Raw genomic sequence first — 13,311 nt, forward strand, 5'->3', positions numbered from 1 at the left:
CAGAAGACCTAAACAGCAAATAGCCGGATATAGGGTCCCAAACGAATAAATGAAGAATGAGATGGTCGCAAAGACGCCAAACAAAAAGAATGCAGTCATCAGAAAAACAACCACCCAAAAAAATCTTTCTATTTTAGGACTCTGGCGAGAGGATACAGGTGCCAAGGCACTTAGATAAGGACACTATACACCGGGGTGTGTGGAGGCCGTATACACCCTGCAATGCACACCCCAACTCACCCACACAAATCTAGTGTAAGAATAAAAAAGGGTAAGAATTGTGCCGGCATTACATAGTCCCAACGCCAAGGAAGACCCCCATAATAAAAAAAAATCGGTTGTTTTTCTCTTAAATTCAGCAATTACAGATTAAATTTATCACTAAACGTTTTAACGTAACTCATCTTAACTTTTCCATATAGAAGGCCCGTCAGGCCTTCTATATACCGCTGATGCGGATTAGGCCCTTAAGGCGGATCGAGTGAGACTGATCCTCTCGCGACACCCGAGCACTGAGGTCATGTGCGGCAAGCATGGGCTCAGTGGCCGGATACACATCGGACACCCAGCCGGCGAGGAGAACAAAATTTACTTTTGCCAAATCGGAGGCTGAGTGACCTAGCACACACTCTTTCCGAACATAAAGTCGACAGCCCAGGCTGTCGACTTCATGGACGGAACACACGCTATTTTTCCTTTTGTTTTAGTGACTCAAGTCCCGAAGTGCAGTTAGAGTAAAATCTATAGAGTCAGTAAAGTAAATAGGGAGAAAAGCCTAGATGTGGCTACCCCTACAGTCAGGTGGCATAACCACAATAATTAAAAACGGGAGGTGTCTCATTACCCAAGGCACCTCTAGTAACTTTCAGATCATAAGCCTCCTCACGTAAGTCACACGATGAGGAGGGGTGGTGGAAAAACCTGGGGGTCAGATAGGTACCACTTCGACTAGCGAAGTGTGACCGGTTTGATCTTCGGACATGTGGATCCCATACTTAGTTTGGTATACACATGTTCCTAGGGGTTGGGTTGATCGCTTAGCGTGATTGTGTGTGAGGATAGAGTAGTAAATATGGCAAGAGACGGTTCTCCAATAGGAAGACGATCAGTGGAAAGACCACGAAAATCTGGTATTGAACTATGTTGAATATATGGTTATTGGTCAAACGACGTTAATTTAATTCTAACTCATATTCTGATTATCTCTGTCTCTAATGTGTCATTTTTGCAACTGGCTGAATGACTTATGTCTATGCCATTAAAAAAAATGTGTCATTTTGTTTCCTGATAAAAATGTTAAAACAGTGACTTATCTCTTAGTATAAGCCGTGACTGTTTAGTTAAGATTTAAGACATACGATCCACTATAGTATACCTTATACTAGAGCAGTTGATATAGTAGATTCTACTTAGCAAGATTTAGAACAAAAGAGGTTCTGAACGCAGACTTATATCCTGATCGAATAAACTCTATCTAAACTGAAAATACTGAGATAATGTGGACACATTCGCAGATGAAGAGAAAGTTTACAAAAAAAGGTGTACATATGTGAAATTATAAATATAATTTTAGTGTATGAGGACTGTATTACAAGCTGGTTCAATTAAATAAGGATAAGTAGTAAGGGATTATACAGATAATAGCAAATCAAGTTTATAAAAAGTCTTATCAATCTTTGCTGGACACACTCGCGGTATTTACAGGCTTTTACTTGCGGTTGTTGTTCGTACGGGGAAGCTGTCCTTACTGGTTTCTCAACACGTGTCTCGCGGTACTAACACTGAGATCACGAGATATTTGCATCTGTATACGATTTAAAAGAGGATTCGCCGTATTTTTCGCATAACTATAAGCGAAAGAGAGTCTGTTGCTAGCAATGGTCAACAGGCAAAAGAGCGTACGTCTGTTGCTAACGGTAGTCAACAGGAAAGAGAGAGTTTTTTTCGTTTGCTATTTTCAAACTGTCTGTACATCTAACGGTGTGGGATTGGAGTAAAAGTAGGAAGGGTTGGAGTAGGGAAATATTTGTAAAATTGTGGTAGAATGACAGTAATTAATACAGTGAAAAATTTACATGGTTTTTCGCTTGTGAAAAATTGAACAGAAAGTATCAAAATAATAATAATTAATAGCAATGTAGCTGACAAAAGACCTACAGCTAGATCTTGATTTCGATGATTAAACCAAATAAAGATGACTGGTTACTCATTCTCGGATGCCAAACTACACGTACGAGGAAGAGATAAATCTATATTAACTGTCAACCCAATGACAAAACGTTACCACATCTTAAAACGTATTACTCTTTTGATATGATTTTCATTCAAATTATTTTTATTACGGTAATTGATTGCAAAAAAAATGTTTGTGAAGTCTCTTAAGAGAAAAGTACTATTTAGGACATTTTCGTATTTACATAATATGTAGTATTTTTGGCGGCTCATCTAAAATTTCTTATACTATCACGTTGATGCTTATGATTTAATTGTCTTAGTATAATACACTACTAAAATTAATTTTGCTTCAGGTGAGAAACTATATTATTAAAAAGTTAATTTTAATTTATTAACAAATTCATATTGTATTAGGTTAAATAGTACATCTCATAAAATATTTACACTTACCAGAATATTCTTGTTGTGCCTGGGCTAACAGAGAGGCAAAAACATGACTGTCAACGGGCCTTGTGGGAATTTCTTCTTCGCTCGAACTGTATCCCCTTTCCCTCCATTCGAGACTTCTTTGCCGTCTGATGCCCGACATGTCCTTCGAAGTCCTTCGACTCCAAGAGCCACCGGTTGATTTCATTACCTTTGTGTTGTATTCATCTGAAATGAAAAAGGGATTATAGATTCATGTATATATATATATATATATATATATATATATATATATATATATATATATATATATGTTTGTGTGTGTATGTATGTGTTTGTGTGATTAAAATATATTACAGCGTCAAAAATATTTGACAGTGCAGTTATGTACAAATATATAAAGAATAGATTCTAAAAGTTGTATCATTTGTTCTTAATACTACAAAGTTATTTTCCGAATACAGGATTATAATTGTTCTTTTAATGATGTATATAGATGAAAAGATAATCAATTTCTATTAGCTTTAGTACAGTTAATATTAACTGTACTAAATACGAACACTCACTGAACAGTCTTTACTAACAAGTATTGTGAGATCTCGTAGGTCGTGCACTAAAAATTAAAAAAAAATAAATCTTAATACTAGCAACACAGAATAGGCATGGAGAGGTCTCGTGAAGGAGGTCACAACCCTCAAAGAATTATTAGACCATCGACAGTAAGTATTAGTTATACTGAATCAAAACTACAAAATGTACAATTCATCGTTTATTTTTTTTAATTGATAAATATGGATCGTCATACAATACCTGATATTAATGTAATATAATGATAGCACGCATAATTAGTGCGAAAATAACAGTATAAGGTTGTTCTGCTAACCGAGAGACCGAATATAGTATGAAATTAGTACCGACATACTAGCTTGTTTTTAACACCCATTAGATTGAATTCTCATTACTAATAATTATGATTTTATTCGCAAAAAAACAGATTAAAGAAATTAATATTTCAAGTTAGAAAAATTGGTTAACAACTAAATAAAGAATTCAAATTATTTAATGGCATTATTATTCTGGAAGTAGGCTTTCCTAGGAAGTAGGAAGAAGGTGGATATATATATATATATATATATATATATATATATATATATATATATATATCTATATATATATCGAGAAAAGGAGTACGACCGTCAATCCAATATAAATTAAGGATCACTCAGAAGAGTGGTGGGTTTTTTTGGTCAAAAGGTGGAGAAAAAAGACAAAGTTGATGGCTACTTCATCTATTTATTGAATATATATATATATATATATATATATATATATATATATATATATATATATATATATAAATATATATATATATATATTTGTCTATATATATATACAAATGTATATATATGCATATATTATAATCTACAATTCACAACATTATTTTTAAATTTGAAAAAACTAGTTGTGTCAAGAATTGTAAAAAATACATAGATGGTGATAAAGATAAAAATCAACTAGCTTGTGCAATAAATGAAAAACGGAACAGCGTGAAACTACCATATGCAGTCTAGCTGAAATCAATTTTCCTTATAACAGCATCCTAATTTTAAGAGAAACTGTTATTAGTGCTAGAACTGTACGAAATATTAAAAAAAAACAAGTATTATTGCTACAAATTGCAAAAAATTACTAAAATTTCATAAAAAAAACTTCAATCATATTATCAAAAAGTCTACGTCTGGGCTGGCATTTTAGGTGACAACGGAATTTGCCCTTTTTTTCCATTGTAGGCACTTTGTGTCATCGTAAATACCTAGAGCTCCTGAGAAATACATAATTCTAGTAGTTTGAGCATAACCTATTATTATGGATAAAATTTGGTTGCAGCAAGACGGCTCTCCAGCTTAAAATGCACGGAAGGTGTTGAATGTTACCATAAAAATGCCACCTCGCTCTCCTGATCTTGCACCTTTGGACTTTTTCATATGGAGTTATGTGACCTACAAATTTACCGACATGAGCTTGAGCGATTTAAAAAAATATTCAGGCCTTTTAAAGCATAACACCCAAAACGTTTTCGAACACCCGAATGCAATTATGTTATGTTTTTATCAATTGAGATTAGAGAAACTGTTGATTTAATCTAAGATATGAACCTGCTTTTTAATCTTGTAATGACATCGTTAAAGAGACAAATTTCCCCCGACCATCTAAAAAATAAACTGACTTTCGGCAACAATTTACAGACAAGACTGCCCATAGTGCTTACGGGTCTATCACAGACTTGTGCTTACATATTATTTTCTCGGGCATACAAGTCTATATAATATTTTTTCTCAGTTCATTGCATTGTCTTACTGCGATATAGTTCGATGACTTTTTTCCAATATCCATTGGAATGACAATGAAGTGTGGAGAAGACGATACAACTTAGAACTTTATAGAATGTACCAGCAACCTGATATCGGAATACATATTAAGAAAGGACGTCTGAGGTGGATAAGGCATGTAATGCAGATGATACAAAATGACCTAGCTAGAAAAATTCTCCTTGATAGACTCATTGGTCAGAGAAGGAGAGGAAGACCCAGAATAAGGTTCCTTGATAACATCGATAAAGACATGAAAAGTATGTGAATACGCGCTTGGAGGATAAAGGCTATAGATAGAGACAAGTGGAGAGAAATTCTTGAGGAGGCTAGGACCCATGCAGGGTTGTAAAGCCAGAATGATGATGTATAAAGAATTGTGGCTTTAACTTAAAAAAAACATTCACAAAAAAAATGTGGTTTAACAAATAGGCATAAGTCAAAGGGATTCTTCTTATTCTTTTCATGGTTATGGATGTTGTACACTAACATGTCTATTTTGACTTTGTTGACTGCTGTCCTAAAAATCCGTTATTGCTCAAGTTTAACCATTTTCGTAGGTTATAAATCTGACACATTCTTCTTCTGCCTAGGTCTCTTTTTCCGTCCACCTTACATTGAAATGTAGTCCGAAGACTAGTTCGAACTCTTTACCCATTTAATGTAGAAAGTCTTTCTCTGCCCAGAAAATCCTCAAAATGAGTCTATAGCACCACATTTCAAATGCTTCGAAATACTTTTATTTCCAATTTTATATCTTGCACCCAAATAGGAAAAGTTGATGATATGTATTATACAGTATGATGCAAATGTATGGAATAAATTCATTATTTCAGAAACAGAAGACTTAAACAAAAATCTTAAAACACGTCAATTTTCATTTTTGAATGACCACCAACTGATATATATGTATTGGACATTACGTCATCAGTATCGGCGTAATGACGTAATCGACGATTTTTTTAAATACAAACCGAGATCACGCGACAGCTCATTTGAAAGGTCTCCTTATCGTTTTCCAACGATGTAATCACTTGAATATTTATTTCTACAGGTTGACCAAAATTATGAACATAATTTAACATGGAGTTACAATAAATATTTATTCACTGAACTAAAATATACTAAAAAACTCCACTGGGAATAAAACAAAATAGTGTTTTTAGCTGGTTCCGATATAATCTGAAATTAATTATTCTAGTAAGTATTTCAAGTTATTTTTCAAAAATATTTATATTAATATTGTCATCAACTCGTCTTTATTTGTCAATGATCTGTATGTCTGTCAAATAATAGACGTCAAATTTTTACTCTTAAGCATTAATAACAGTATTTACATAACTAAAACTTACAGAAACAGAACGAATCCAGATTTTAATCATGATTGGTTATGAACATAGAGTGAGGACTCAAGAAGAAGTTCGTAATTTATTTAATGCTAAATACCCCAATCGCGAAATAATTACCCAATCAACAGTAAGTAAAATTAAAAAAAAAAAAAAATAATTAGAGAAACGGGCTGTGTTAAAGATCTTCCCAGAAGTGGTAGAAAATCAATATCCGAAACTGGACGCTGTACTGGCGTTTCAAGAAAATCCCCATACCAGTTCTAGTCAGGTCGCACTAGATAATAATGTCCACCAATCAACTGTTGTAAGAGTGCTAAAATAGGAAAAGAGGCATCCGTACAAAGTACATCTGGTCCAGGAGCTATTAGAGAATTACTTTGATAGAAGAATCGAATTCTGCGAAACCGTTATGGAAAAATGTAACAGAGATCAGGGTTTCACACAAATGGTACTTTTTTCTGAAGCGTCTTTTATGCTGAACGGTCACTTAAATCGCCAGACATATCGATATTGGGCAAGTGAAAATTTACATTATATGGAAGAGTATAGGACACAATATCCCGAGAAGGTAAATGTTTGGGCCGGCATTATAAACAAACAAATTGTAGGGCCATATTTTTTTGAGGAAAACTTAACTGCTTCTCGTTATCTAGAATTTCTTCAGGATTATTTATTACCACAGCTGAATTAGCTATTTTCAAATAGAAATGATTTTTGGTACCAACATGATGGGGTTCCCCCTCACTACGGCGTTGAGGTACGAAATTATCTTAATAACGTTTGCCCAGGTAGGTGGATAGGTATAAGGGGCCCATCGAATGACCACCAAGGTCACCAGATTTAACTCCGTTAGACTTTTTTTGTGGGGATATTTAAAGAGCAGCGTGTATCAAAATCGACAGAATAATGTAAGAGTTGAAAAAGCGCATCAAAACGGAAATTGCACAAATAACACCTGAAGTCATTGAAAACGTTAGGAAAGAATTTATTGCCCATCTTACACATTGCAATATTGCTGAAGGTCGTCAATTTGAACATTTGTTGAAATTTAATTGTATTTAAGTAAACATTTAATGTAAGTTAATTGTAATAATAAACCAACAGTTTTGGTTAACCCTGTAGAAGTAAATATTCAAATGATTATATCGTTAGAAAGGCAATAAGGAGACCTTTCAAATGAGCTGTCGCGTGACCTCGGTTTGTATTTAAAAAAATCGTCGATTACGTCATTACGCCGACACTGATGACGTAATGTTCAACACATATAATATTAGTTGATGGTCATTAAATAATTAAAATTGACGTGTTTTAAGATTTTTTTTAAATGTCGTCTGTTTCTGAAATAATGAAATTATTCCATACATTTGCATCATACTGTATATGTTGTTGATTAACTAATAATTATCCCAGTATCATTTTGTTTCATATAATCAAGCCCACTGTAACTGTTACTTACTTCTGTTATCTTGGAAACAAACATCTGCAGACACTTGTCTTCAGGCTATTTAAATAATTTCCTTCTTATTTAGTATGGAACGTTAATAAAAGACGGTTTATTTTACAAGATGTGTATGATTTTCATTATACTCTGGGTATATGTATATTTATATCAAAGAGACATTTAAAATTGAAAATATATCTGTCTTTTATTGCGTAATCACCCTTTCCTTAAACTAAATACCCGCCATTGTCCCCGGTAGGTCTGAATGAGCAAACGAGCAAAAGGTGTGTGTACGACTTGGAACTTGTCATTCCGGAAATTTGCTACTTCCTTTATCACAACAGAGTTTGGAGTTTCTTCCAATTATTGCTTTCCTGTATGAAGGAAATCTTGATGCTTTATCATCGTTTTCATAAATGGGGAGGTGGCTTGACTGGAAAATTAAATACGCAGTGAATGGTTCCGAACAGCTACCGTTTTGGAAGTAAAACGATTATAAACAAAAATCAAATTACCAGTTAATATTATCATTTTTTAAAAATACACTCATGGATAAAATTATCGAATATCTTACATTGATTTAGAACGTGTTGTTAAAAAAATCAATTTTAAATCTATTTTGTTCTACACAAAAAATACTAATAAACATTTTTGTTCATAATTATCTTAGCTACATTTTTTTATTAAAACATTTTTTTTATATTGTACAGATTCTTGATAAATAGATTTTTTTTCCGATTTTTTCCTCTACGAGCGAGGTTTTAGGGGAAAGCCAGGGGGTAAAAGTGTTAAACGTTTTTGCATCTTTTTTGTCGTCCTACAATTGTCATTCTTCGTAAAATTGAGCTTGTTCGTGTAATTTTTAGAGGTTCGATGGCATTTTCGTCTCTGACGACTGGAGTATAATTATTATACAGTGACGAGTGTCTTACCACCCGGCAAAATAGCGGAAGGGATAGAAGACAGATTAAGTTGTGACGGATGACCTTGAAAATATTTTATTTGAATAATTTCTGATGTTAGAATAAATGACTGAATAAATTAAGATATATCATAGTAAAAAACATTAATTATTAGCGATTTTAAATTATAAATCTTTAAGTTTATTTAATAATAAAAATAACTTAACTAAAATATTTGATTAAAGTAAAGGTAGGTATGTTCAATCCGAAAACAATTATTGTATGTGGAATTGGTGTAATAGTTAGAGACGTGGTCTAGTGACAAGAAGATTGAGGTTCAATTCACACCAAGGATAAAAAATCAAAAAATAATAGAAAATAGGATACATATTAGGTAAAAAGTTTTCGAAAAACTCATTTATAATTTATTCTTATTCCAATGTTAAAAAATAGAAATACAAAGTAATTCAAATTCAATTTCAGTTTTACAGTCTTCAGTTGTGATTGCAAAATAATCCGGTTAAGACTATTTAATACCAAATCCATCACTAAATTCTCAGTGTTAATATCAATTCCTGTGTATAGGTAATCATTTTCAAAACAATTAACAACATTGTAATGGATGCGCGCGAACAGCTGCCTGCTTTACAGCTAACCAAATCATCAAGCCACCAAATAATAACATACCGAGAAGTGTTTTTGCACGGTAAACAGAAACTTTTTATTGAAAAAACAATTCGTGAAAATGGTTTTAACGGTCGAGGAAAAAGTGCAAATTGTTGTCTGGCATGTGAATGGATTATCAGATAACATGATTAGACAACAATTTGTAAATATGTTTCCAAATAGGTCGGCTCCAGCACGATCAACAATTCAGTCTATTATACGTAATTTTTTTACTTATGGATCCGTGTTCGCTCCAAGAGGAGTTCGTAGACGAAGGGAGGTAAATCCAGATTTGGAACTAAGGGACACTTTGATTTGTGCAAGTATTGAGCAAAATCCTACCCAATCAACATCTCGTCTCGGAGAACAATATGGAATTTCAAGATTTTGAGTAGGTAAAATTTTGAAAAGACATGGATACCGTCCCTATAAATTTCATCAATCCAACGAACAATTCCATGGGGATCAATATAGACGTTTAGAATTTTGTCAAACTGCAATGGAAATGTCACATCAAGATAAACATTTTTTAGAGAACGTTTTGTTCACCGATGAATGTACGTTTTCATTGCAGGGCCGTCACAATTCAATGAATGCTCGGAATTGGTCTCGAGGAAATCCTCGTCAGATTTATGTCGCTCGTACCCAGCGGCCTCGAAAAGTAAATGTTTGGGGAGGCATAATAGGGAATCATGTCATTGGTCCATTTTTTATAGACGGTATGTTGACTGGGCGGAAATACTTGGATCTTCTGCAAAATCAAATTGTCCCAGCCCTTCGTAATTTACCAATACCTTTCGATTCCATATGGTTTCAACACGATGGTTGTCCATACATAAATCTCGCATCGTTAGTGAATATCTCAGTGCGACTTTTCCTAATTGATTGATTAGTGGCCACGGAGATATTTTTTGGCCTGCAAGATCACCTAATCTTTCACCTTGTGATTTTTTTATGTGGGGATATATCAAGTCCAAGCTATATGGAATTGAAGACGATAGGCCTAATTCTCTCCAAGAATTAAGAGAAAAGATCTCTGATTCAATAAGAGGTATTAGTCCAGAAATATTAACTAATGTTAGACGAAACTTTTGTAATAGATTGGGTTATTGTTCTGCTGCTAATGGAGGCTTATTCGAACATTTATTGTAAATACATTTCTACCTATTTAAATATTTTTGGAAGTACATTTATTTAGAACGTTCTTTTATGTTCGAAGAATTTTTACTTTATTTTCGAAAGTACGACATTGTTTTTTCAATAAGATTTTCATGTTTTACTATAAACACTTCTAATAAAGACTGAAATAAATGTTTAGTGATTTAAAGCAAAACGATATAATATCTGCATAATTTCAAATTTTAAAAAAGTAAAACCTTCATGTGGGATTTGAACTCTGAGCGCCTGCATGAGAACATCGTGACTTAAACTCTAATCCATCAAACTTTTATATTTCTTTAGTGACAGTTTGGGTTATTGTTCTGATGCTAATGAAGGCTTCTTTGAACATATTTTTTTTATTTTTGTAGAATTTTTACTTATTTAAACATTCTTTCAACGTTCTTTTAATTTTGAAGAATTTTTACTTTATTTTCGAAAGTACGACGATACTTTTTTTTCAATAAGATATTTATGTTTAACTTTAAACACTTCTAATACTAGTAACGACTGACATAAATGTTTAGCCATTTCAAAGCAAAACGATCTCTGCATAATTTCAAATTATTAAAAAAAAAAGAAAACCACATGTGGGTTTTGAACTCTAATCGTCTGTCGAAGTGTCGAATTCTTACCACTAGTCCACGAAGGATTGTGATTATTCCGTGACAAGAGTGTATGAAACTCCTCAAATCATAGTAGAAATTATTCTTGGTTAATAATTTAAAACTTTAGATTAAATAATTACTGTTAATTAAATTATTTTATTTACATTTTTGCTTTATTGAAATCAATCAGTTTTTACTTTATGCGAAATTAAAAAATGGAAATACGTCACACATACGTTACACATAATAATTATGACCGAGGTGATTTAGCTCGAAGCTAACGTCTAAAGGTGTGAGACTATCGATAGTGGTAATGTAAATTATAGGTTTCTACCGATTATTTCCCACCTCTACGAGTTTCATCTCTTTTTATTTCACAAGGTAACTGTGTTTTCTATTTCTTACGTTAAAAAGCCGGGTGGTAAGACACTCATCACTGTATAACCAATATTTTGTTACTATATCATATAGGGTATCATAGATATCTGCATGTTTCTATACTTTACGCGTGAACTGTATACGAGTATTGAGTAAAACTATATATTATCATTCTAAATAGCTTTACAAACTAATAGAAATTTTCATAAGAAACTTTTTAATCTCAATTTTTTTTCCTTATAAAATCATTAGTAAATCTTTAAGGAATTTATCTTAAAATCATAAAATTTTTAATTTAGGAAATTACTTTGATTTAATATTATAATACAAAGCAATAAAAAATGTTAAATAAAAGGAAAGAAATAAAAATATCAATTTTTTTAAAAACAATTGCTTTATTACAAACATATGTGTAAGTTCTTTCCAAGCATGAGAATAAGACCATTAGATTATGTATATCGAATATACCATTCAGGTTATGTCGTAGCAATATATGTCTTATATTGGGGTGTAAAAATAATATGATATAATAAACTTTCATCCTGCCAAGTTTATTATAACCTCATAAAGTTATAATAAGTATAGTGTCCTAAAAGCTCTCCACAACCAATCCACGTCATTTTTGATTTCTAATAGCCGCCATTTCTGCCATAAACATGAAGATATATTGGTTCAATATATATAAAAATGTGTAATAGGTTACCGACTTTATATATGTTAACAAAATGAGTTTTCCGTGTTCTTTTATTTGAGTATAGCCTATAAGGGTTACTTTTAACGATGTTCGTTTCCCATTTACTCTTAAGTTAAATTTTATAATTTTCACAACTTTTATTTTAATAATTATAAAAAGAGCAGTTAACCAGACATTTACTACTTGTAGCTATCTGTGAATTACTTATTTTGTCATCCAATTTGATAAATTATTTTGCCTTATTAATAAATTATTAATAAAAAGATATATTTTAAAGGGGAATAAAGATGTAGTATGTAGCAACATTGAGTTGATTAAAGTTTACTCCAATTAGCCTCTTCTACTCCAATCCGACTAAAACCTTTACGCTGGAAGCCAATTGGACGGGTGGAAAGTTGGGTTGGAGACTGACGAGAGCGTATGAAATGGCACTCCTAAAAGGGAGTTTGGTATTGGGTTAACTACCCAACCCTGTAAAAATGTTTTTTTTTATGAGAGCTGCAAAGAAAGAAACCGGACTGTCTAACCTAAGACGAACTGGCAAACGAAATAAGGATAATGATTTAAACATTTGCACGTTGGAGTAAGAAGCCTTTATTAGCCTGGAGCCACGGCTCTGATTATACAAGAAATGAATAAAGCCAAAGCAGATATCACTGCTTTACAGAAAATAAGATGGACTAGCTTAGGCATCCTAGAAAAGAATAACTGCAATGTTTACTACAGTGGACATCCTACCCAATACGAATTTTGTACCATATTTATTGTAAGCAGCAAGTTCAAACATAGTGTAATTGATTTCAAAGCTAAGATAAATGTCAAATAAGACTTAAAGAAAAGTTCGCTAATTTAAGTATTATTAGCATTCATGCTCCAACGGTAGTAAAAGAGGATAATGAAAAATACATGTTCTATAAGGCACTAGACCGAGAGTACGATGAGTGCCAAAAAATGACATCAAAATAATAGCAAGAGTCTTTAATGCCAAAATCGGAAGAGAGAATATATTTTCGCATACCATCGGAAAAGAGAGCCTACACGTGGACTCTAATGATAACGGTCTCAGAATCATAAACTTTGCGATATCTAAAAGTAGGTTAATAGCTGGGACACGATTTCTCCATTAAGATTTAAGGGAACTTGGA

General features: G+C 32.7%; 1 protein-coding gene across 1 annotated transcript in view; it reads right to left on the reverse strand.

The window, feature by feature from the left end:
* The window catches only part of ths (thisbe), a 689,099-nt gene that overhangs the window by 548,269 nt on the left and 127,519 nt on the right, over positions 1–13,311 (reverse strand). The window contains exon 2 of the mRNA XM_072536347.1: positions 2,626–2,829. Coding sequence (XP_072392448.1) covers positions 2,626–2,809 — 184 coding nt within the window. The 5' untranslated portion in view covers positions 2,810–2,829. The remainder of the gene's footprint in view (positions 1–2,625; positions 2,830–13,311) is intronic.

This window comes from Diabrotica undecimpunctata, chromosome 6, assembly GCF_040954645.1.
Source record: "Diabrotica undecimpunctata isolate CICGRU chromosome 6, icDiaUnde3, whole genome shotgun sequence".
Taxonomy (NCBI): domain Eukaryota; kingdom Metazoa; phylum Arthropoda; class Insecta; order Coleoptera; family Chrysomelidae; genus Diabrotica; species Diabrotica undecimpunctata.